Source organism: Corapipo altera, unplaced genomic scaffold (genome assembly GCF_003945725.1).
Source record: "Corapipo altera isolate COAL_440 unplaced genomic scaffold, ASM394572v1 2c, whole genome shotgun sequence".
In the NCBI taxonomy this organism is placed as follows: domain Eukaryota; kingdom Metazoa; phylum Chordata; class Aves; order Passeriformes; family Pipridae; genus Corapipo; species Corapipo altera.
This window is the reverse complement of record NW_020884923.1, coordinates 2,978,573-3,003,377: the sequence shown is the minus strand read 5'-3', so window position 1 is coordinate 3,003,377 and position 24,805 is coordinate 2,978,573. Positions and strand designations below refer to the sequence as shown.

Sequence of the window (24,805 nt, the reverse complement as noted above, 5' to 3'; positions counted from 1 at the left end):
TCTGACACAGTGTCTTTCATAGTCTGAATATTTCACATTCATTTTAAATTATTCACTTTCCATCCCAAGAAATAATTCTGCTGGTTTCTGGGACTAAGTACAAGGATCACAACCAAGTCTAATGAATATAGCTACACATCTACATTTAGTCTCAAAATTTATACAATTTTTAAAAGAAGTGAAAATTTAATTGGAAATACATAAATAATAAAGATAATATTTACAATTATGTAAATTATATGTTGCTTAAAACTACATACATATGTTGCAAAACACACTGTTCTTATTTGCATTGCTTCTACAGAGCATTTTCATGGGAAAGAATGACTTACTGAACAAAATTCTGTCTGATCGACACCTATGAAGACTTCATCTACCTGTGTCTAAATTACGTATGTAAAGTAGGGCAAGTAATGTGTAAGTATGCATATATTTGATAGCAACTCTTTATTTAAATTATTAAAATCAATCATCTTAGTAAAAGTCTGCTAAATGGAGAGTACTCTGAACATTACATTATGTAAGATTAAGTGCCATCTTTGTCATTAAATGGAAATATTCATTTTGGCAACATGACACAAAAGCAATTAAAATGGGCTTGGAGATGTAGCTACAAAGCCTTGCCCAAGCTCTGACAGACTTTTTTGACTTTTTTAGATTAATCAAATGGAAACACAAGTACAGAAATGAACCACAGTAACTATCAAAAAAAGTCCAAGCAAACAACCACCTTACTATATGGCAAATTCACAGAATGATCCAATGCAAACACAAGCAAACAACACTGATATGATTTCTCAGTGTGAATCGAATTTTAAAAAATTCAGTATTTCATTATGTCAGTAGCTGCTCAAAAGCCATCTACTTTCTGCTGGGTGATGGAGTCAACAGTACCAGCCAACTGGTCTACACCAATCCAGCACCAAATCTGTAGAATCCCTCTGCCCTGTCACAGGAGCAGTGACTCTTCAGAAGCAAAAATGGAAAGTAAGTTATCGAAGTCTTACTTTCATGTGAAGTCCCTTCTCACTTTACAAATAAAATTATGAAAGGTATTTTTTTTGGACTCTGCTTTCGGCACTGTAACTGATACATAAAAATTTCAAACCAGAGGATCAGACATTGTACTGCCTTCTTGAAAAAGTTGAAGGGAAAAAAAATAACTTGGGAGGCTTTTCAGATCTTAAAAAACCCTCACTGTGTTATACACCCCTCTCCAAAGTCCAAATTATGGAAACCTCAAGAGGAGAAAAAAAAACCCAAAACACATAGATTTTATCACTCCTTTTAAATTATGTAAAGCAGTTCTTCTATACCTCAGAGCATCATCAAACTAAAGCATGTGAGTTTACCACCTGTTTTTAAAAACAGAAAAAGAAACCAAAATCTTGTGTAATTTAGAAAAGAGTACCTGAACTTCCAGTGTTCTGCTGTGCAGTGATTCACAAGGGATCAACACCACATTTGTGACTAGCCCAGAGCTGAGTATTTTTCATTCTGCACCATGGACAGGAATAGTTTTCAGGAGCTGTTAAAACAACAGCTCCAGCTTGTTTGATTTTCAAAAGTCCATGCATTATTTAGGTCTACAGAAAAATTACTTCCATAGCAGACAACATGGTCTTTTAATGAATGAACTTCCTCACACTAAAAATCTCTTTATATATAAAAAGCAACAATCTTAATTTTCAAATGTATAGAAATAGAATCTCACTAGTCACTGAGACAAGTTAACTAATGATAATTTTTTTTTAATAGAAGAGATGGTCTTCCACACAAGGAATAGATTTAAAAGTACAGGAAACACTGACAAAACAAAAGTACCTATAGACAATTGTCAAAAAGGAAGTTTACAAGTGTGCTGGTTAGGGCTATTCTGTTTTTCACGCTGCCATGCTGGCAAGGAAGTTGGGGGTGCATGGGAGGAGACAGCCAGGACAAGTGGCCCAAACTGGCTAAAGGGATATTTGATATGACATCATGCTTAGTATATAAAGCAGGAGGAAGAAGGAGGAAGAGGAAGAACATTTTGAATGATGGTGTTTGTCTTCCCAAGTAAGTGCAATGGGGCTCTGCTTTCCTGGGGATACCTGAACACCTGCCTGCCCATGGGAAGCAGTGAATTAATTCCTTGTTTTGCTTTGCTTGTGTGCATGGCTTTTGCTTTCTCTGTTAAACTGTCTTTATTTCAGCCTGAGTTTCCTAGCTTTTATCCTTCTGTTTCTCTCCCTGATCCTACTGGTGGGGTAGTGGCTGCATGGAGCTTGCTTGGTTGTTGGCTGAGTTAAACCACAACAGTGGGGTGTTTTGTTTTCTTTTCTGACAGCCATCCCTTATTTTCTTCTTACATAAGAAGTTAAAATTTTTGCTATAGATTTGACAAAACCTGCTGAAGAAATAATTGCAACAGACAAGAAAAGTAAGCTTTTTAAATTTTGTCTTCAGCATGTTTTCCTTGGATTTTGTTATTCTTGCTGTTGCTACTTTTTCAATGTTAAAAATTTTTGATGGTTTACATATCTGATATTTTTATACATTTAAAACATGCAACCTATCCTGAGAACAAAATCAATTTTGAGACAGATTTGATTTGAAATTGGTAGAGATTGAAATATAATTATTTTTTACTTAAGCTACTATGCCTCTATAGATGAGGTAGTCATGCATTTATCTTGGACAAGATTACTTTATATTCAGAACTGTCTTCCATTAATAAAAGTACACATAATTTAGACCTGACATCTTTTTTATTTATTATTTTGCTCTTCAAGATATGGGACCAATTTGAGTAATTTGCAGCCTTGCACTAAGTCAAGACCTTTGTTGTTCCTCAACCCACTCCACCAGTGAGTAGGCTGGGGGTGCACAAGGAGTTGTGAGGGGACACAGCCAGGACAGCTGATCCCAACTGACCCAGGGGATGTTTCATACCATATGATGACGTGCTCGGTGTATGAAGCAGGAGGAACGAAGAAGGAAGCATGGGGTGTTCAGAGTGACAATATTTGTCTTCACAAATCACCAGGACACATGAACCAGCTTTGTTTTCTCAGGGATGGCTGAACACCTGCCAGCTCATGGGAAGATGTGAATAAACTTGTTGTTTTACTTTGCCTACACACATGGCTTGTGCTTTATCTATTAAATCGTCTTTATCTCAACCCATGATTTTTCTCACTTTTACTCTTCTGATTCTCTTCATCATCCCAACACAGAGGGAGTGAGCAAGTGGCTGAGTGAGGCTCGGCTGACAGCTGCGGTTAAACCACAACACCAAGTTAAAATAAAATAAACACAGCAAAGGGCAAAATAGCTTTTGTCTCATTATCAGCCAAAACTAGAGAACAGTCCCTTGTGTAACTCAAAACAAATGTTACAACAGACACATGCCTGATTTGTCCAAGGCTACTGCTATCACTCATAGAGAATCTAGTCCATCTGTGTGTCCTTCACAACTGCAATCCAATCCACTGGCTCAGGTAATTAATTTCAAATCAAGAATACATTTGCTATACAAAGACCCAGTACCCTCTGACCCAATCTGGGAGTCTGCTTTGCAGAAAAGGCCTGAGGGTAGCAAGGTGGGCATGATTCCACAATGTGCCCTGGCAGTAAAGATGGGCGACAGCCTCCTGTGCTGTGCTAAAACTTGTGTATCAGGGAATTATTGTTTTTCCCCTTTACTCGGCACTTGCTAGGCTATATAGAATCATAGAAAGGTTCGGGTTGCAAGGGACTTCAAAGATCATCTAGGTCCAACACTCCTGCCATGGTTGGGTTCCAACCCTCATCTTCCACTAGACAAGTCTGCTCAAAGCTCCATCCAACTGGGCCTCAAACACTTCCAGGAATGGGACATCCACAACTTCTCTAGACAACCTGTTAATGAGTCTCACTACTCTCAGAGTAGAGACTTTCTTCCTAATAGCTAATCTAAATCTACCCTCCTTCAGTTTAAAGACATTACCCCTCATCCTATCACTACAGCCTACGATAAAAAAGTCCTTCACTTTCTTTACTGAAGGTCCTCATTAAGTACTGGAAGGCTGTTTTTAAGGTCTGCCTGGAGCCTTCTCCAGGCTGAAAAATCCCAGCTCTCAGCTCAACTCCCTTCCTGTAAGAATGACCAAACCAATGCATAAAAACATTCACAAACTCAGAGTAATAACTTTGATATACTTTGAAACTTAGTTCCATTAAAATGCCATTTTGTGATAATTTTTTTCCTTAGAAAGAGTACCATATCGAATTTAGTAGCAAAAGATGTCTCTGTATTTGCTACAAAGAAATAAACCTCAAGCCTAAAACCAAGTTGCAATGTACCTCCAAATACTATTTAATTCCTTATTTAAAATCCAAACACCTTACAATACATACAGAAGAAAAATCCATTTGCAGAATAAAGAAAAATAAAGAAATAAAGAGGATATTTTTGCTCAGTAAAATGATTTGACAAGCAAGTCAAAAGAAGTGAATAAAATGGAATTTGGAAATAGTTTTTAAATGTGAACACATGAAATGATAATCCTTATTAAAGTGCTTACTAATTTATTCATCTTTTGTTAGTATGATGTTTTCAAAATCTCCTGTTTTCCTCTGACGCTGAGGGAATCTATATGACCCTCCAAAGAAATACTTGTGTTTTAAACTTGAACAGAAGAAAATAAAATTCATTAAGCAGTTTTCATTATGGGCCTTCCAGTGTTATTGCTGTAACAGGATAAGTATTAACAGTCAGCAGTTGCCAAATTATTCTATCAACATGTATCTTCAATTTGACCATTATTTTAGTAGTGTGAATTATTTAGTGATCTTAGGGCAGGAAAGTGCATGCAAAGAAGTTGTGATAATAGAACATCAGCTACGTCATGAGGACCCGCATCTTGAAAGATATTGGAGAGAAGCGGGGGATAGTAACAAGAATGCAAGTCCAGGATGATAGCTGAAGTCCATTATTTGAGTTTGGCTTATTACTGGTGCTTGGTTTTACACCTCATCCTTGATACCTGGTGGGAATTCAGATGCCACACTACTGTTTGCATTAAAGTGCATCACAATCCCATTAAAACTGGAAAATAGTCTTCAAGACATGAATGGAAATTTTTTTACCAGCTCAAGAACTCTGTTGGAACCTTTTTCAAATTATCATATGCCTCTTTGAATATTTTGTATGTTCCTCCTTATATAATGCAATAGTAACCTTCTATGGACACAGACATTAGGAAGAAAAACATGTTTATTTATAGTCCACTTTGCTTTAAGGATTTGGTAATTTTATGGTTCCCTCAGTACTTATACCTACAAATGACTTCAAATGAGCACATCCTAGAAACTGTCAGCCCTTAAAAACTGAAACACAGAGGAGCTGCATGAGTTTTCTTTTGTTTGTTTTTTTCCCCCCAATCTCATGCAGAATGAGCAGAATACAGATTGCTTCACAAAACAAGGAGAAAAAGCAGTATCAACAAAACAAGCATAGAAAACTGATATGAAATCTACACTGTATTCCTTAAAGATAAGAATGTTCAGAAGTTTAACACAGTGAGAGAGAGACTGTAGATTTAATATCCAAACTTACTGAATGATAATAAATTCATTAAATAGATCTTTCTGGTCTCACAGGCAACGAGCACTACAACCACTTCTATCCAAGCACATTTTTATTGTTAAAAAGATTCACTTAAAACAGAGTGGCAAGAATTAATTCATCCAGATCACTGCTATTATAATGAATCATTAATATCCTAGTGAAAAATTTATTATTATGAATAATACATTCAAAATGATGAGACAGAAAATGAAGCATTACTCTGTGAAGAATCAGAGAGAATTAAAGTGATGTTATGGAAGCTGGCAAGATAAAAATAATCATTTTTTGTTCTAAGTCTTTCTCGATGTCTTTCTAGATGACCTACCCTTATTGTATTTTCTCATCAAATATTTATATTTTAACTGAAGAAAAATACGTTAAGCAACATTCCTCCTTTTCTATGGATAAAATGTCCAAGTATATCCATTACTTTGGTCACAAAACCAGTTCTGCCCTCAGAAGGCCTATTTGTGTCTTCAAAACATTTGAGCATTATGTGATTGTGAAATAAAATCCCTACTTTGCAATAAATAGCAAAGTTTTTTTTCAAACTACTCTATCTACTGCATACACAGCAGAGTTAGAGGAGGCTTAGATAACAAACTTCTTAGACGAGATAATTCTGAAATTGCACTACGCTCTGTTAGGGAATTAGGTCTTAAAGTAATAATCATCTCCATGTAAATGTCCCAGAATAAAAACTAACCACAAATAAAATGATTGCTCTCTTTCCTGTAGAGCTAAAATCAGAGGAATCAAACTCATGTTTGAAGTGCAGTACACAAAAGTTGCTCTGTGGTTCACTAAAACTGAGTTTGGACAAGCAAAATAACGAGTATTACTGAGATGGACTTCAGCAGCTAATTAGTTTTAAAGTGAATCCAAAAAAAAAGCACAGCATCAGAGTCCAGTCAAAGGGCCATGACAAAGGAACAATTAAACTTTGAAAGGGGATTAAACATTTCTTATATTATTGATAAATTTTATTTGTCCATACTCCTTGATAGACTTGTGTGTATCACATCAAAGCAAGCAATGCTATAACTATCCTTGCCTCATGCATGACAATTAAAACATTCAGCAGTACCTTAGAATTTGATGTGGATTCCAAAAAGCAAAGCCTGTTGCCAAATCCTTCTGCAGCGAGACACAATTTCTGTTGCTCCTTTTGAACAGTTGCAGTGCACTGCAGAACCACTTCATCATCCTACCAAAAAAACCACCAGACAAAAAGAGAACAAGGGTTATACTTCTGAACCAATAAGATTTGTGGAAGTATTTAGAAAATCTTTGCTAAGTGCACAAACAGTTATACCTGAACACAAGTAGAATCAAATCTCAGCATCATTCTTATCCTGAGTTGTGAATGTCAGCAAATTAACTGAAATACTTATAATAATTGCATATATACTTTTGTCTGTCTTTATAATAAAATTCAGTATGTATTATCTACCAATTTTACAGAACTAATTTCTTGTAGTAATATAGTTAAAGGAGATCTTGTCAACAAGCCTCAAAAACCAGGCAGTTCTTCAAGAGCTGGAGAATCCCTTTGAAGAAATATGGTTCAAGTTAAAGAAAGAAAATTTTGTTGCAATGAGTCTATTTACTAGAAAGATTTTCTGGTTTAGAATTGAAAAAAAAAAAAATAGCATCACCCTGTGCATTCTGCCGATTCATTTATGGGTTTCCAATAACAAATTTCACAGGAATGATTATGGGGGGTCATATTTAACACTGTAAATAAGATGTAACACAACAATAAAACTACTGGATGAATCCTGCAACTGGAAGTAGAAGAGGATGAGACTACAAAAAATCATTCATTAAGGTAGACATGTTTACTAAAAAAAGTTGTTCTTATAGGCAGTTTGCTATATAGCGACATTCAGAAAAGTTCATCAAATTAAATAAATGCCTGGCTTTAAATTTAACTGAGTAATTTGAAGCTACCTATAAACACCTATCCTGAATTAAGCTAGTTTGGTTTAATTTACTTTACTCAAATAATTAAACTAGACTAAATTAAAGTGTATTTAATTCTGAAAAGAGTAGGAGCTTACATACAGTTTAATCAGACACTTGAAAAAATTAATTCCTGTTACCCTTTTTTAATTGTCTCCGTGTAGCAAAGTTAAGTGTGGGTAAACCAATTTTCCTTGTATAGCAGCAACAGTGCCCATGCTGCAATCTACAGTCAATTGTAGAGGCAAAAACTAATAATGGTTTCCAATCAGGCATTAAATTCAGAAAATGTAATACATGCATATGTTATATGTGAAGTTCACAATGTAAAATTGTAGTTAGCAAAATAAAATCCCGGAAGGCCAAAATCAAGGATCTAGAAGACCATGTATAGAGACCTAAGAGCTTTGCTGTGTAACCGTTGTAAAAGTAGCATCATTTATTAAAACCCAGAGCATTTGGGGGAGGAGGAAGTTGGTTGTTCGTGTTTATTTTTTAAAGCACTAAATTAGTATTTCTTAATCTTAATTAAACTTGATTCAAATAAAAGTTTCTTTTCAGGTTAAAAATAGTGATGTTAGACTGCAGCTGTATCAACACATTCTCCTTCCTCTTTCTCTTCCTAGCTCTTCTTCCTGAAGTAACTACACCAGCAGAATGGAAACTCCAGTAACCTGGTCTCCATCATACACTGTGCTACAGTTGTTTCCAAAAATGGTCACTAGAAGATTCTAACATCCTACCTCCAAAGCCAGAGGCAGACAACATAGTAAGGCTACTTTCTACCGATATGAACCAACAATTTGGTTTTATAAGTCCCATATTCTACCATTCTATGCTAGGATTTTAGAAAACATCTGACAAGTGTTCTACATAGCCCATCTACAAAAATGATTTTATGCTGACAGCAGCAAAAATGTAAGTTGGTTTGGGGAAAGTCCCTGACATACTTAATTTTAGTTAATGATCTAATGCATTGTATCCTTCCCTGCAAACCAATTAAGCTGAATTACTAAGCATACGTGTATAATGCAGATAGATGCTGCCTATTGGAAGATTAAGAACAGGAATAATGCAACTGCTAAATTTCCTGGCACATAAACTTTCTCAATTCATTTTGCAAACATTTTCTCCTTCTTTTTCTGTACAGTGTACAGAGTACACACATTATTTTGTTACATACTTAGCTCACAAATAAAGATGTTTTCTTAATAAATGCGTATTAGTTCACGAAAATCAATCACCTTCCCATGCCCTTTTCAGAACTTAATTTCTAGGTTGGCAGGACATGTTCATTAAAACAACAAACCACATTTCTACTCTGTTTTGCTACATTTTCTGTTTTGTATGGTGATGGTTACAATAAATATTGTCTTAATTCAGGCCACAGAGTCACAGTGTTGAGGAACTTACTGTTCTAGTCAAGATGGTGTTAATCAAATTGCCACATAAGGTTAAGAAAGACATGATGCCATTGTCAGATCAAGTGAAAGGTTATTACAGATAAGGTTACACACACACAGTTCTAAGATACTTTGCATTTCTGTGTACACGATTAGACAAGAATCTAATACAGACCCTGCCCTCGATTCAGTCTTCCAATATTTGCTGACTATGTGTTTAGAAGATTCCCACTGATATTCAATTTGATTATGTTGCAAAATTATATTAAGTCACATTATTCCATTATATTTCTTTAGAGTTGACTGGTAAGTGGGTAAGCATCTCAGCAGTGTCTTTATAAACCTGTTTTCAAATCAGCAAATGATACCCAGCTCAAGCAACAGGAGAGCTAACAATGGGTAATTTTCATATTTTAAGTCACACCACTAAAGAGACCTTCACTGAAGGTCACTTTGCTCTTGTACGAAGAACGCTACAATGTACATCATATTAAATGTCCATTAAAGAAAAATATCCTTTAGATATTCTTTATCCTTGAATTATGGGATGCCTCAAACTGCTTCATTTTCTCCTATTACCTTCTGAGCATTTTCACATCCAAACGTTATACAGAAGAGATTTTAGATCATGAACTCTCCTAACACATGACTGAAAATTCAGGGGTAGAGGCAACACAAGGGGGCTGACAAGAATATAAGTGCCTTTTAAACATGTCTGTAAATGTTGAGTTATTTAATATCACAGTAAACTGCACACAGACAAAAATTTGACTGTTCAAGAACCCAACTACTTTCTGAAACCCTGATATTTGGTGGTTTGTTTGATTGTTGGGGTTTTTTTAAATATTCATTGTGTTTTATTTTATTTGGCTTTTATTCTGCACTTTGTAGTACCTTAAACTTTTAATCATTACACATACTTCTAAAACTCCTGAACTCATTCATATCTGGTACTGTTTCAGTGGGGAATCAAAGGATAGGAAAGAATGAATAATTCTTTTTTTTTTGCATTTTTTGAGAATGCAAAATACATTTTTCTACAAATTTCTGCACAAAAAGCTGATGATAAATAAAGCAGCAATGCACTACAAGTAATACATTTATTTAGAAGCACTCTGTGTACTTCAGCCCAAGGTTCTTAACTCCTCATGTCATGACCTTGACATCTGCATTTTCATTCCATTTTAAGACAAAACCAGTCAACTTTTCCAAGTATTTTCCTTGATTTTAAATTTTATACTTTATATTTTATTTCTTTGCAGAGAATGGAGCAAATAATACATGAGTTATTATGACTTTAAATAATTTGCCATGCTCTTCGTAATCTGACCCATTATATAATTATAATTATCTCCCTTAAAGATGTAACACTGACTCTGTATTTCTACTCCAACATGACAATATACCAATGCTGAAACTGTATACAGAAGAGAGAATGTCACATTTGCAAAATTCAGCATTTAAAGGTTAAACTTGGTAAGTTATGCTTGTACATTCAAACTCACTTCTATTGCTGTTTTATATGACAAATACTGCAGTTAGTAGAATGTTCTCTCAACTTCCATATGGTATAAATCAGGATCACAGCACAGACTTTAATATCTTAATCTTTAATAGGTTCCTCAAACTCCGCATATGCACAGTTCTGCTTCACTGCATCCCATTTACTGTTCAACTGTGCAACTGAACTCTGCAATGGGAATAGGTGCCACACATACTTTAATCTACTTTGCAGTTTTACCAATAGAAATTCAGCCAGTACAAACTCCTTTCTGCCTAAGGAAACTGTAGAGTATTTCTTGACTTACAAACTTCACTTCAACTTCCATTTGCCTTGTTAGGATAAGCAACAGAGTACAGTGTAAAATTAAAGTCTTTAAGTCCAGTCAGTTATCGAGTACAAGACTCGCATAATTATGGGCAACCACATGCTGACAGGATAATAAAGCCTACAAATCAATCCCCCAAGATGACCCTACCGATCTGACCAGCCAAAAAAAAAAAAATCAAATGTGACTTTTTTTTTATACTAGGCATCTGAATAAAACACACCAAATGGCACTTTAAATCTTGATACAAGCTCTACTACTAGTTGCCCCAGAGCTCTTTCTTTCTATGCTTTGGAAGAAGGTAAAAAGCTACAACAGAGAAATCAAGTAATAAACTAAGATCATGTTTTTCCTTCTCCACATCCCTGCTAACAACAAACAGAAGCCTTGACGCACAAGATTTATGAAAAATCATGTACATCACATGTAAGAACTATGATCTACAGTGATTAAATAGCTTTTCAACAATTTTATAGAAGACGGCAACAGAACAAACACTCAAGAGCACAGCATTACTTAACTACTAATTCTATTTTTGTCTGATCGACAAAAGTTTAGTCTTCAACAAACTACCAAACTCTATTTTGTAATATCACCCTATTAGGGTAGTGGCTTCTGAGATCTGAACGCAGAGGAAGACTGTGACAGAGGTAAGAAAAGGATGCAAACTTCTGATTACTGCATCTGAGCTTGAACCACAACTCCCTACCTTCTTAGTAGTAGATGGTCATTGCAATAGTTAATAGTAAAATAACAATAGTAATGTACTTGGTCACTGGGAATTAGTGCTCAGACTCTTTTAAGGGTGACCAATCTATAAGGAACTGCAAACATCCTTAGAACACATCCATTAGGTAGGGTCACAGGGTAAAAAGCAATGAAAAGATAACCATGCTGTAGAGAAGGATTTGCTGGTTACATTGAATCAAACGTTCATCAAGTATCAACACCACCAGGGAGATGCATGGAAGCCAAAAAGCTGTGTTAATCAGGAAAGGGTACATGACCACAAGAGCAGTGATCCTTCGACTTTACAATCAACACTGGTAAGGCTTCAGCTGAAGTAAAATGGCCATTTTGAACCTTTGTTTCAAATAGGGAAAGGCTAAAGAGCAATGAGACTGATGATACCTATAAAAAAACAGGAAAGATCCAGTAAAACTGCTGGGATGCAGCTGCTTAGATTGTAGGGAAACTCGGCAACAATAATATTTTTGTCAGTAAAACATGGAACAGAAAACAGGTAATACCACTCCTCATTGCATTAAGAAAAGTATTAGACAGCTCGGGAAAAGTTTTCTTAAGATAGCAAAGCATTGTTACAGACCCGTTTAGGAGCTTCATCTTCATAAGACCACAAAAATTGCTCATGAAAACCTCTGTCAGGGGGATTTATGTACAGTTGAACTTTTCTTAGTATGAAAAGAAGAGAGCTGACTTTTCTGGTCTGAACACATTAAATTGTACATGTTTCAGTTTTATCCTGTAGGAGGAGTAATTTCATAAGAATTCAACCTTATTCCAATGGAATTATCCTTTGAGAAAGAAAACTCCATGCAGAACAGATGGAATTCCAAAGGACCAGACTAGCTGCTAATTCTCAATACAGTACTATAAAGTAGGTTGCTAGTACAATAACCATGTTACCTCCTCCTCCTTCCCCAAAAAGCTCTAACTTACTCATCAAAATAATTGGCAAGACTGCAGCAATGTCATGGGAATCTGCAGTACTACAGACATGCGGTAGCAAAAAAAAACCAAACCAAACCAAACAAAAAAACCCAAACCAAAACAAACAAAAAACCCCAAACCAAAACAAAAAAAAAACTGAAAAAAAAAAATCTTGAGTCAGGTAGATTAATATTCTGCACTTGTCAGAGAAAGTCTTCACTAAAGAACAATCATACAAAGAGTCTGTCAGAAAAAAATCACTAAGCACAAGGGAAACAAAACTTGTTACATACCACTTGAATATTGTGATGCTATATGGCACAGCAGAGTTTATCTAAGACTCGCACTGCAACACTGTAGAGTGTCTCAGACACAGTGCACATCCCAGTCTATGCACTTCATAGCCACCGGAGGAAAATGAAGCACGTGATCAGAAGGCAATGAACAAACTGAATGCGCAGCTCCAGCACACTCAGGTAACAACTGCACCTCCTGTGCTCTGAGAAGTGCTCCATGAAGAAACAAAGGTACTACTGCGTTTGATCTGGCTGGGCACTGCGGTGATATTGTAGGTGTCTGCAGCCTTCAACTGCACATACTAACCTCCTCCTCAAATAAACTATTTACTAGTGATATCAACATGCACACACCAGTGAAAACAGATATACTATCTACGTGTAGTCTAAAAGCTTCCTCTTCTGGCTCATTATTTCACCGAGTCATCATGAAATGGTGTCAAATTTGCTTTCAGCATTCAATGGCCTTGTGTATGCGCATGTGCTAGTGTGCTCTTGAGTTTTACTAAAAATGTGTCTGCAAATGAACATATATTCCAATTGAGATGGTTCATTTTATTATTTCTCACCAATTAGGTTTTGTGGTCCTACAACCCTAAAAAAATGCCGAGTTCAGTTGTCCATGTCTAATAATAAATTCATTTGTCTGTTACCATAGTTAGTACTAGCTAACTCTGCATCTGACACAGTTGATAGAGGAGTAGTGGAAAACATCTGCAATAAAGTATGAATATCAAATTAAGCACAAAACAGCTGGTGAGCTGATTTCAGCTTCTTAACAGCCTCAGTATTTCAAATTTATCTCTGATGTAATTCCACCTATTTTAGGAGTTTGATAATAATCTCTTGCATTACACACTCACTACTTTCGGGCTATGCCTCCTGCAATCAAAGGTGTGATTACAGCATGGGAGATATCTACGCTATATTTGATTTTGCTAGTGTGAATAACAGTAGCAGTAAAGACAGAGGTGAGAGTGTGCTAGAAAAGGTGTCCACAAGATTCTGCAGGCAAACATAAGATTATATGTATTGTCTGAGTCAGGAAGGTAGCAAGTTGATTCTAAAAGCCGTCAAGGATTTTATAACCCCACAGCATTCACAGCTAATAAACTCAGACTCTCACCAGTATCTGAAAATGCTTTATCTGAAAAAAATCACTGAAGGGTTTTAGTTTTACAACACTTTTCAGAGAAAGAGTTCATTAATCTCAACTGGAAAACAGAGGTGCATGTTAAAACAAATAATTTGTTCAAGGTCACAAAATACTGAGACTCAAACTGAACAAACACATTCTTTTCCATGTACTCCCCCTACCCTACTAACAGGTTCCAGAGCAAGAAGGCTCTAACAACACGCCTCTCTCATGGACACGGTCCTCTCACTCCAACTAAGGCTAAGAAATCCCCCCCTCTGCATCATCCTTTTCATGCAAGAACACATGATAAAAAGTTCACCAGCTCTCAGTCTCGGATCTTGTGAAAAGTCTCAGGCAGCTAAGTCAGTAATATGACCTCTGCTTGAGTCTGCGCATTGAATCCTAGATCATTTTCTCTTCCCTTCATCTTTTTTCAGCAGTGTTTCTTGAATTATTCCAATTCAGTGCTCTGCTGAACTGATATTTTGCAGTTCCCCAGTCGATCATGGAACCTTTCCTCTCCAACCCCAAAAGACTCACCTATCACTGTGTTTATTTTTGGAGTAAGGTTAAAGGTTCATTCCAATTTTCATCTGTTTCAGCCATATAATCCCCTGTCAATATTTCTCCCTGCTTTCATTCTGAACCTGTTGCAATTTATGAGATTAACCCTTTCACTTCACACATTTCCCATGAGATGCCTTCTTGTTTCAATTAGAAGTCTACTGCCTTTTCGAATTCTTTTTAGACTAATTTCATTTTGAAAACTTCTCTCAGACTGCTGTTCACGACTTCTCCTCTGAGCATCTTTGATTTATGATCTATTCTTTTATGTAGACCATTAATAAAATCATTAAGACAGATTGTGGTACCTTCCCATGAACAACTCCAAAAGGGCTATTACCAAACATTTAATCTCTACCCATCTTAAATGCCGCAAAAGGGGCATCATACAGCTGGAGTTGAATCATATTACGAAACCCCAAGCAATCATAACACTGAAAACTCAGTTGCTAGGTATCTTTACTATATAAGCAAGCATAAAAGAGTTTTTAAGTTTCTCACAGACCTGCTTCTACACTCACCTTGCGCCAACTGAGATTGAGACTAGCATCTCATGACAGGTAAAGGGAGCCATACTTCAAGCAACTGAGAACCCTGAGTGAACAGCTGCAGTGGAGCAGTTGGATTAACAAGTAACAATCTTTACAAAGAAAAAAATTTAGACATCCTTCTTCAGTTTTAAAGAGTCTCTGATACCTCATGTACCTCAGTTCTAATTGTGCACATACTTGGCCACATTGAGCAGTTGTAAGAACTCTTTGTGGCCCTTTCCATGTATGCAGGGATGTAAATACAAGAAAGACAAAATGCCAAACAGAGGCAGTCTGATCTTGATCTCATTTACAAATAAACCACTAGCATGTTGCAGTTTATACGCACGTTGTGTGACAAAAAGAAAATAATTTCTAATAATTTCTATTTTTGAGAGAGGATGTTCTACCCTTACTACCAGCTGCCAGTCAAGGCAACAGCACGGGGATACCCAAGGATGTTAAGCCTCAGCTAATCCAGGGAGGGTTGAGAGGGTCCTATATTTATCATCAGGCATTTTGAGTCCTAGTAATAGAACTCAACTTTACAAGAAAAGTTTTATGAGGAAAACATTCCTCAAGCCAGGAACCACAGATTGTATGGACAATTCTTGTCAACTTTACCCCAATTTAGAATCACAGTAGTTAAGTCGTAGGAGTCCTATTTTTAGGGAACCATGAGACAGATGTTCTAGACAATAGCAATTGTGTATTTTCTTTAACTTGCCAGTTCTACTTTTACCTCACTTTTATGATAAAAGAAAACCTGAAAAAATATATGGTTTTATTTTTAAAATTATGTTTCAAACCATTGTTACGTAATCCATTAAATTGCCCCGCTTTGTCCTAGGAAAACTATAATTCCCTTAACTAACAAATTTTCATTTTATTTGAAACATCATGACATACCTTGCTTACCTGGCAACAGCTGCCCCCAGAAGCAGTCCCTACTACTGATGTCTCGTTTACTTCATATACTTTAAAAAAACCCACATGTATAGGGGGTGTAAAATGACAGAGGTCTTTCCTAATTGCAGTAGAAAAGATGCTACATGGTAGCAACTAGATGTGGTAGGCAAGATGGTAAAATAATCCTAAATTATTTTTCCAGGAGTCAAATGCTCTAGCTGGCCTTTATACTTCTTGTTTCTGACACTAATAGGCTACTTCTTTGCAACTCCTAAGCCACTGTAGAAGAGGGGATGGGATGGGGGGACCAAATCTGTGGCATCTTGAAAAAGACACATCTGAAGCATTAATACCTTGAAAATCAAAACACCTGAACAGCTCTTATCCTGACTGCATTATTTCCCCCTCAAATAGAACATACAAAACACTGAATTTTGTATTTTGCACCAAAGCTGACATGTAGGGTCTGCCAAAGATAAGATTTCTGCTGCAGAATTTAGGTCATCAAGCAGCCACATATCCACAGGTTTTAGTGAGCATGGGATATTCCTCTGTACTTTACCAAGTGCTGCAAACTGCTACTACAAAATCAATATTTGATGGTATCATAGAATGCCTCCTCCAGAGAAAAATACGCTGTAAATGTTGTAACAATTGCTCTGCCATTCCACTTGCTTTTTTTCTCATAGATTGAAAAATAATATTAGTATAAAAAGATTGAAAGATTCAGTGCAATAGTAGCATATGTTGGATTGACAAATTCTGCATAAGAAATCAAAGCACTCTGAAGTAGAACGTTTGGTTAGACTCTGTGCAGGCAATAGCAGAATAGTAAGCAGATCCTCATGCATTCTGTGCTAATCCTGTCTTTTGAAATAGTAAAAATTTATGGATTCCTAAAAGAATTTCTCTTTACTCCAGTCTTCAGGGCACTCAATTTTTTAATCATTTATCTTGAGTCCTTCACAGTCTTCCTGTGGAGCTGAACAGTTCAAGGAAAATCTGTGAGTCTCAACCAGCACACTGGATACTACTAACTTATGAAAATTAAGGAATCTTCAGATACACAGGAAAATGGCTTTCTATCATTAGGTTCTCAAGCCAGCAGATATCACACATTTTAATCACGTGCAATGACAGAAGGCTGCAGTGAACTGCGAATCCCAAAAATATGTTATTAAGCAGGTGCAAAAATATCTTTCAGGCTTACGTACATGTTGCAACATAACATTCAGAGACAGTCCAATTTTTATTTCCTGTTTATGTCCCTGAACAAACTCACCAGCTATTGTACATGAGCCAGTGAAATGGAAAATTATCACCATGAATATTGAAAAGCACAAGTATGTTTCAACTGCTTCAACTCTAACTTTCACCAGCAAATGTTTCAACACACAAAATTATGCACAAGCACAAACTCAAACACTATAAATCACAAATTCATATTTGTATACTAATTTCTTATTCTTCCACATATATATATATATATTACATGACGTGGGATAAAAGGTATGCTTCACTCTACTCCCAATTAAAAGAAAGGGCAAAAAACCCAAATATCAACAAATTCTTGCCATGTTTGTTTATATAGTGGAATTAATGGTTCCGTATTATATTTTGAAAACCCTACATTTTGCCAAAAAAACCCCACATCTCGAAATACAGGTTAATCACACCTAAAAATAAAAATTCTCAAATACTGATTTAATTATCATATGCTGAACTCCATTTTTCCCATTCTTATTTACAGTAAGAAATTCTGTCATTGCTTCCACTGTACTTTGAGAGTATTGAGACAGTAAAAAGTATCATGTTATCATATGAGCTGCATCTGATATTAGAAGGCCTCCCAGAAATCTGTCAGAATTGTAACTAAAGAAGATACAAAAATCAACATTTTTATTTCCAGCATGAAGTTCTATGTATAGACTGTTTTTCACAGGCTGTTCTTTATCAAGTGCCACCCTTGCTAAAAATCACACCATTACATTAATTGTAAATCAGAGAAGTCTGAGAAAAGGAAAAGAACATTTTAACCAGGACATGGATTCAGTATAATGGTTTCATCTGAGCCAAAGAAAATCCTAGAATCCCAGAATGGGTAAGGTTGGAAGGGGACACACTGGGTCATCTGGTCCAACCTCCCTGCTCAAGCCAGGTCATCCTAGAGCACATTGCACAGGATTTTGTCCAGACAGTTACTGAATATCTCCAGTGAGGGAGACTTTACAAACTCTCCAGGCAACTTCTTTGAGTACTCTGTCGTCCTCACTGCAATGAAGTTCTTCCTCGTGTTCAGGTAGAACTTCCTGTTCTGCCATTGTTGAACAATTTCTCATGTTGCCTCTTGGCATCACCAAGAAGAAATCAAGGTTGGAGTTTTTAATGCTGGGCATTTTTTTTCTGTTTTTCTGCATATGTTACATGACTAAAGAGTTGTATTCTAATACCTTTAAAATTTAAAACAACGTAAGATATGTCTAAGTCACACAATTCAATGTATTAACTTGTCTACTTATTACAGAGAATATCACTTTGCATTACCACTTTTATTCCTTCATGCATGTACACTGATGCTCAACATTTACTGTTAAAACAAAGGCATAATCCACAATCCCACAGAATTTTTCACATTGCCTCAAACACAGTACATGTGTGTAAGTTCATTTTGGGACACAATTCTATTTCAACGCTTCTCCTCCAAATTCAATAATTTTAGTGTTTATTTAAACAAGTATGTACAGCAGCAAAGCTATGCTGACAACCATCTGTATACCAAAGAGGCTAAGCTCTACTGAGTCCATTTTGGCTCTAACTGAGCTAACTGAGCTCCTGCAAACCACTTAGACTAGGATGCACCACACTTAAACCACCTAAAATTTATTCACTTAAGTCTGTTTAGACCTCTGTCATTTACAGCTACTCAGCCTCAGCTCCCTTTACAGCAGATGCCAGATTAGTTTTCAAGACAGCGAGATACCTTGTGAAACCAGCCGTAATGAACCACCCTCTGTAGGTATCTGCTCCTCTCCTTGGACTCTGCAATAATAAGCTTAGGCTGGGGTGACCAACATTCGGGTGTCTCAGTTTAGGTGAGACGAATCCCAGCCTTACCATGCTTATAGGAGCTCGTCCAATGGTCAAGAGTCAAGAGAGAAACTTTTACCTTCTACAGAAGACTACAGAAGTGGTAGTATGAAAACTAACTCACAGGAGCTCAAGGCATCAAATGTAAAGAAATTTAGAGAAGCTTTGCACAACTATTTAAATTACAACTATATCTTAAATAACAACAAATACCACACTGTTAACTGGGGCTTCACATCCTTTCACTGCCCAGTGCCTTAAAGTGCCAAATCACATAAAGACTGAGCAAAGAATACCTTGGTATATTAATTTCAACCTGAATCACATGCAAATCTGGATATTCAAAATAAACTGTCAACCTGTCATTCCATCTCTACTTACAACCTCTGAGTCCTTGGTCACAAGATCAGTCTCCCCCCAGCTTCAGTATTAACTTACAAGCATGTGCGTGCAGCACCTTCAGCCCCTAAATGCTGAGGGGTAGCCACAGTCAACGTGATGGCAACACGAACAAATTCTGAGGCAACTGAGAATTTACAGACCTCAGCTAGCATGAGTCATGAGCCAGCCAACTCTCCAATGCTCCCCCAGCTGCTCCAAAACATTTAGATGAAGCAGGAAAAGCCAATAATTCTGTGAAGAAAGTATAAATTTGTGTGGCTTTGGCAGTCCAGCTTCCACACAGCTAGTCGTCCCAGGAAGAGGGGTGGAATTGCTGCAGTAAAGCTTTAGGCATCTATGTTCAAGCTACTGCCATTAGGAAAGAAATTAATGCCAAAAAGAAAAAAATAATGAACTGAATAGCTGGCATAAATCCCGCTATACTTCTCATGTTAGGTCAGCATTACCAGTTGTCTTCATGTCTAGTTTCTGTGGGTAGGCATAAGATAATAGACCTGAGATAACAGAACCAAAGTACAGGTCAGAAATCACTATTTCTTGCCATAACTAACACAGCATAAAAGTATATCTAATAAGAGAACCTGTTAAGCCTGAAGCATGATAGAGCATGCTGCTAGCATTACAGCATGCAGACGATTAAACAATTCATGTATGCATACAGACACACACACACACTCAGACATACACATGTATCAATATCAAATCAGTCTTACGAGTAGTTAAAAGTTAAAATTCAAGGTTTCTGGTTTTATTTGGCCTCCAGCTCACAATAATTCATCTTAAGTAGTGATAAGACATAAAAATTTTGTCTTTTCCCCACATGCTGACATAAATTTTAAGAATATTAATGGCTAGGTAGAGCTTTTCTTGACCCTTCTTGAGCAGGCCATTGATCTCAATACTGTAGATGTAAAATAAAATGAAAAGAAATCTCTTTGGAAAGAAAGATATATAGATAAGGGCAGATAACTTGAACCACAAACTTTGCTTACACAAATACAGCTTATTCTCTGCTTCAATACTGACGTGATTTTAGGTTCATCCTACAGGCTATAGTATTTATTTACTTTTAAACTAGAAAGATGATGGAAATTAAAAGAGAGCAAAGTCTACAGAATGAAATGATACAGGCCTCTTTGTGCCTTACCACTTGAAAACACTACAGTACACAGGAGTTAAACTAGTTTCAAGCAGAAGGTCACTAACACAGCATAGACAACCATAATGGACAACCACTGGCCTTAGTGCTCCAGAAAGGAAATGCTGCACTGGTTGTGTAAGGAACACATTGATAGAATACTTCTCTGCTATGGATAACATAAATCCATGAACTATGAAAGAAAACATCACCTAATACCAAGGATTTTTTTTTCCTTCCAAGCTAAACATTTAAACTAAAAACATTTATGTCCAGGGCACCGCTACAGAAGTCAAAAGAAGTTTAGCCATTGTCATCAGAGGGAATGTTTGGTAGTAAAACCACTAGTAGAGAGTCCAGCACAGCAGATGCCTAACATTCACACAGTTGAGTATATACTGGAGTACCAGATTACCTGCCAAGAATAAACCCATTGAAACAAAAAGGGATCTACAAGAGTTGAACACATGCTGTGGTGTTGTCCCTTCTACTTCAACCTCCCCAGCTTTGAAAGGGTAAATCCTTCTGTACCTACCCCCACGGAAATCATCATAGATTTCTCTTTGGTCACTACACCATTTCCATATAAATAAACTGAATTACAAGTTTGTATAGCTTTTCACATTGTTCATTGCAGTTGATGAATCAAACCTGCAGTATTTGCATTTGAATTGTTCTAAAATGAGTAATTTTTTAGCTGAAATGCTCAGGCTTGGTCTTCACTTAAAGACAAACTAGTAATGATATTTTAAAGATGATTTTTTAGGAACTGAAAGCCTGAAATATTTCACACATACTTAACTGGGAAATTAAAGTTTATATAGATGCAGTGATAAGAACACTGAGGCAGAATCACAAACTGCAACAATAAAAAGGGAACAGATGTTCCAGCTCTGATTTTTGGCTTTCTCAAGAAATACTTACATTAATAATATATCACTGTAAGACTAATTATATTTACTCTATGACATGCTGAGAGCTTTCTGGAAAGTGTTGCTTTCGGCAGAAACACATTGCACTGTATCATATTGCTAATAGTAGGCAGAATCTAGCAAAATCAGACTTAAATCATGACTAAAATACACAATACCAAATTGAAAGTAATCAAGGTGTGCCTTTACAAGACACATTCTATTAAAAAAAAAAAAAAAAAACTACAACTATTACAACTTTAGGTTTATTTTAGCAGCTTGAAAAATATCTTCTGCTGACTGCATCTGTTCCATTTACCCAGACAGTCTACACATCTGTCCAATTCCACTTATTAGCTTTAAAAAAAAAGGGAGCAAAGTCAACAATAAAAGCAAAATCTGAAGAGCTTCTGGGGACTCATGGTCTGTACGATATTAGTTTGCTTTTCAGAGGTAGACTTTGTTTAGCCAAATATAATGCAAGGACATGTGAAGTAAAAGACAACATACATTGGAGGTATCAAATCTGCACCAGAAATTGTTGGAGTTTTGTGCAAGTACAATTGTTTGTTATTTATGGCTAAAAGCTATTTCAGTTGAAACAAAATAGAATCATGCATAAACCACACAGTGTTTTTAATTACACAGGAGATGGAGTTTTTACTTGACTTGGTTGGGTTTTGACATGTTCCAGTTAAGCTGGCATTGGTGGGAACATTCAATTCCATTTAATATTTCCAATTAGATGTGCTATCCAGACTTTCGTTATAGGAATGCAGCTTCTAATATCATTTACACAAATACAGAATGCTTTCAAAAATCCCGAAGTGTACATCTATGTGGCTTCACCATAAGCAAAACACTTTGTCAAAACCAACCTTTTTCAACTTCCTCTCTCATGTTCCTTCTCCTTTTTTTTCCTAGTCATGAAGCAACAGTCCAGAGTTTTTAAGACAGAGGAAAATACCAGACCAGTAACATTTCCCAGAAATAGAGCTAAGTATCTGCATTTAATTAAAGGTGCATTTAATTGCAGCATGTTGATCTAAAAGAAAGCAGATCTTACAAACCTACTCGCAAGCACAAATGCAATAAGAATAAAAGTTCATATAAAGTATATACTAAGAAGTAACACAGTAAACTAATGCTGAACACCCTTGCCTGAAACAGACTGACACCATATAGCACTTGCTGCAAAGTCTAATGACTCTAAACACACAAGCCCTTTTTTTTTCCTCTATTTGATTGATACACTTCTCTAAGTGTCCATAAGCATCAATTCAATTACCATTTACGAACAGGTAACCTGAATTGATCTCACTGCATCAGATATGTTCCTCTCTCCAAAACAAGATGTCTGCTTGTGCATATAGTCCATGCAAGAAAACACCAAAATCTTGATGTTTCCAGCAGATTCACAGCAGGCAATGCCATGACTTTCTTTGTGTCAGGCTTGGATCTCTCACTTGCTCCTTAAACATTCCAACTGACATCCCTCCTGACTTTTCTCAGGAACATCTCTCTGCCACTGCATTTCTTTCTGCACCAGTTTCTCCAAGTTTGTATTTCTTTGTATTTGAATTACCAAACCACTCAATTCTATTGCCTCAACCAATACATTCTCCTTCCACTCCCATCTTGTTAAAATGCAACTATAAGAATAATTTTCTCAAACTTTTGCTTTGAGCCTATTGTCACCTTCCTCATCATGCTCTTGCTTTTCCTCACGTCAATTTGTATGTATATCCTAATTGTTTTATTCATTAGAGATGGTCAAAAAACATAGCACCTGATTAAAAAGGAAAATTATTGGGGAGAGGAGGGGCCTAAGAAGAGTTGAATAGCAAATAGCAAGAAAATCTCTTTTACATTCAAGAAAACTTCATGTAATTTCACACTTTACTGCCTTCACGTAATTTTTAGGAAAACTCCATATAGCTCAAAGAACCCTTACACCTAAGCTTTATAAGCTATTGCAATCCTTCACATTTATTGGAAATATTTGGTATTAAAAAGCAAATATAAATGCCTAATTCCTATGTAAAAATAAAATTTTATGTGCAAATATAGCACAAGCATTTCGTTTGCTGCTATTGCTGGTGGTTGCCTAAAAGCTTTTACAGTTTAGAACGTTTATATAATTTTCTAAGTGTGTTTAAGCAATCTCCCTGGCAAAGCCAGAAAACAAGTTACTTCTCCAAGAACCATTACACACAAGTTAGATGCCTTTTGGGGGGATTCAGATCCTTAAGAATCATGCAAGATTTAAATAGATATTTGAATGTGAAAGTAAATATTTACATAAAAGAGGGTGGTTTGTACTTATGTGAAATAAGCATTCCTATTAAACCTCTAAGCAAACATGAAGAAACACATCCAAAGATGGAGAAAAAAACCCACAACCCTAGACCTCTAATTTGCTGAGGTATTTGGCAGTCCTTTCCACATGAACAGTCATCACCCTCTTGAAAACAAATTAGCAGCATGCATCCAGAAGCAGTAGATGATTCACGAACAGTCATTAAAGAAGATGGGCCAATAAAAGACTACTTGCTACTAGTATTTAGGACTAGGTGAGCCCTCAGACGTTTCTAAAGGATGCACGAGGAAGCTACACAAGTGCAATGCCTGCAGCTCTCAGCTTCAGAGACATGGCTTGCTCTAGATCCCCCTTTCCTCTCAGACTGCTTCTCTCATCTCTTGAGGGTGGCGAGCATATGCATGTACACAAGGAGGGAGGAAGATATGCTGCACTGCAAAGTGCCAGCAACAACAGAGCTTGGGAAGATCCTTGTGGCTTCCACATCAAGTCTGAGAGAAAATCAGCTGGAAAACTGGCTAACGAACTACATTCATTTTTACTGTGTGATAGTGAAATCTTGTTACAATTTATGCCTACAAAGGGTTTCTCTGCCAGAAAAACAGAGCAACCACTTCGGCTAGGTATTCCTGGAAAGGAAGACAAAAAAACCGACAAGGATAAAAGGGTAGATTTATTTTGAATTTAACCAGGTTTTGTCACTTTCCCTTTTGTAAAACAGGCTTGGAGGGCAAGGGATTTTTGTGGGGTTTTTTTTCTGTATGGCTTTTGGTTTGGTTTTAAGATAACTGCTAAATGTTACCTCTGGCTTCATACGATTTACATAGGATCATATTTTTCCAATTTCAACAAGTTGATGTTCCCAGGATAAATCATAGATTATTTACTTATTGTTATGCAAAATTCCTTATCTACAAACAATTGTATTTTTTAAATGATACACAAAAACAAGACTCACTGTTAAGAGCAGATAAGACAGTTTCGTTTTATCTACTCCTGAATCCCACAGCCAGAAACCCTTGAAAGTGTAACTACCACAAGGTCTTCTCTAT

The 24,805-nt window shown here is 36.4% G+C and overlaps 1 protein-coding gene across 8 annotated transcripts in view; it reads right to left on the bottom strand.

The window, feature by feature from the left end:
• RYR2 (ryanodine receptor 2) overlaps positions 1-24,805 on the bottom strand; it is a 381,847-nt gene that overhangs the window by 281,843 nt on the left and 75,199 nt on the right. For all 8 annotated transcript variants that reach the window (XM_027657258.1, XM_027657254.1, XM_027657259.1 and 5 more), the window contains exon 2: positions 6,678-6,797. In XM_027657258.1, the coding sequence (XP_027513059.1) occupies positions 6,678-6,797 (120 nt within the window). The remainder of the gene's footprint in view (positions 1-6,677; positions 6,798-24,805) is intronic.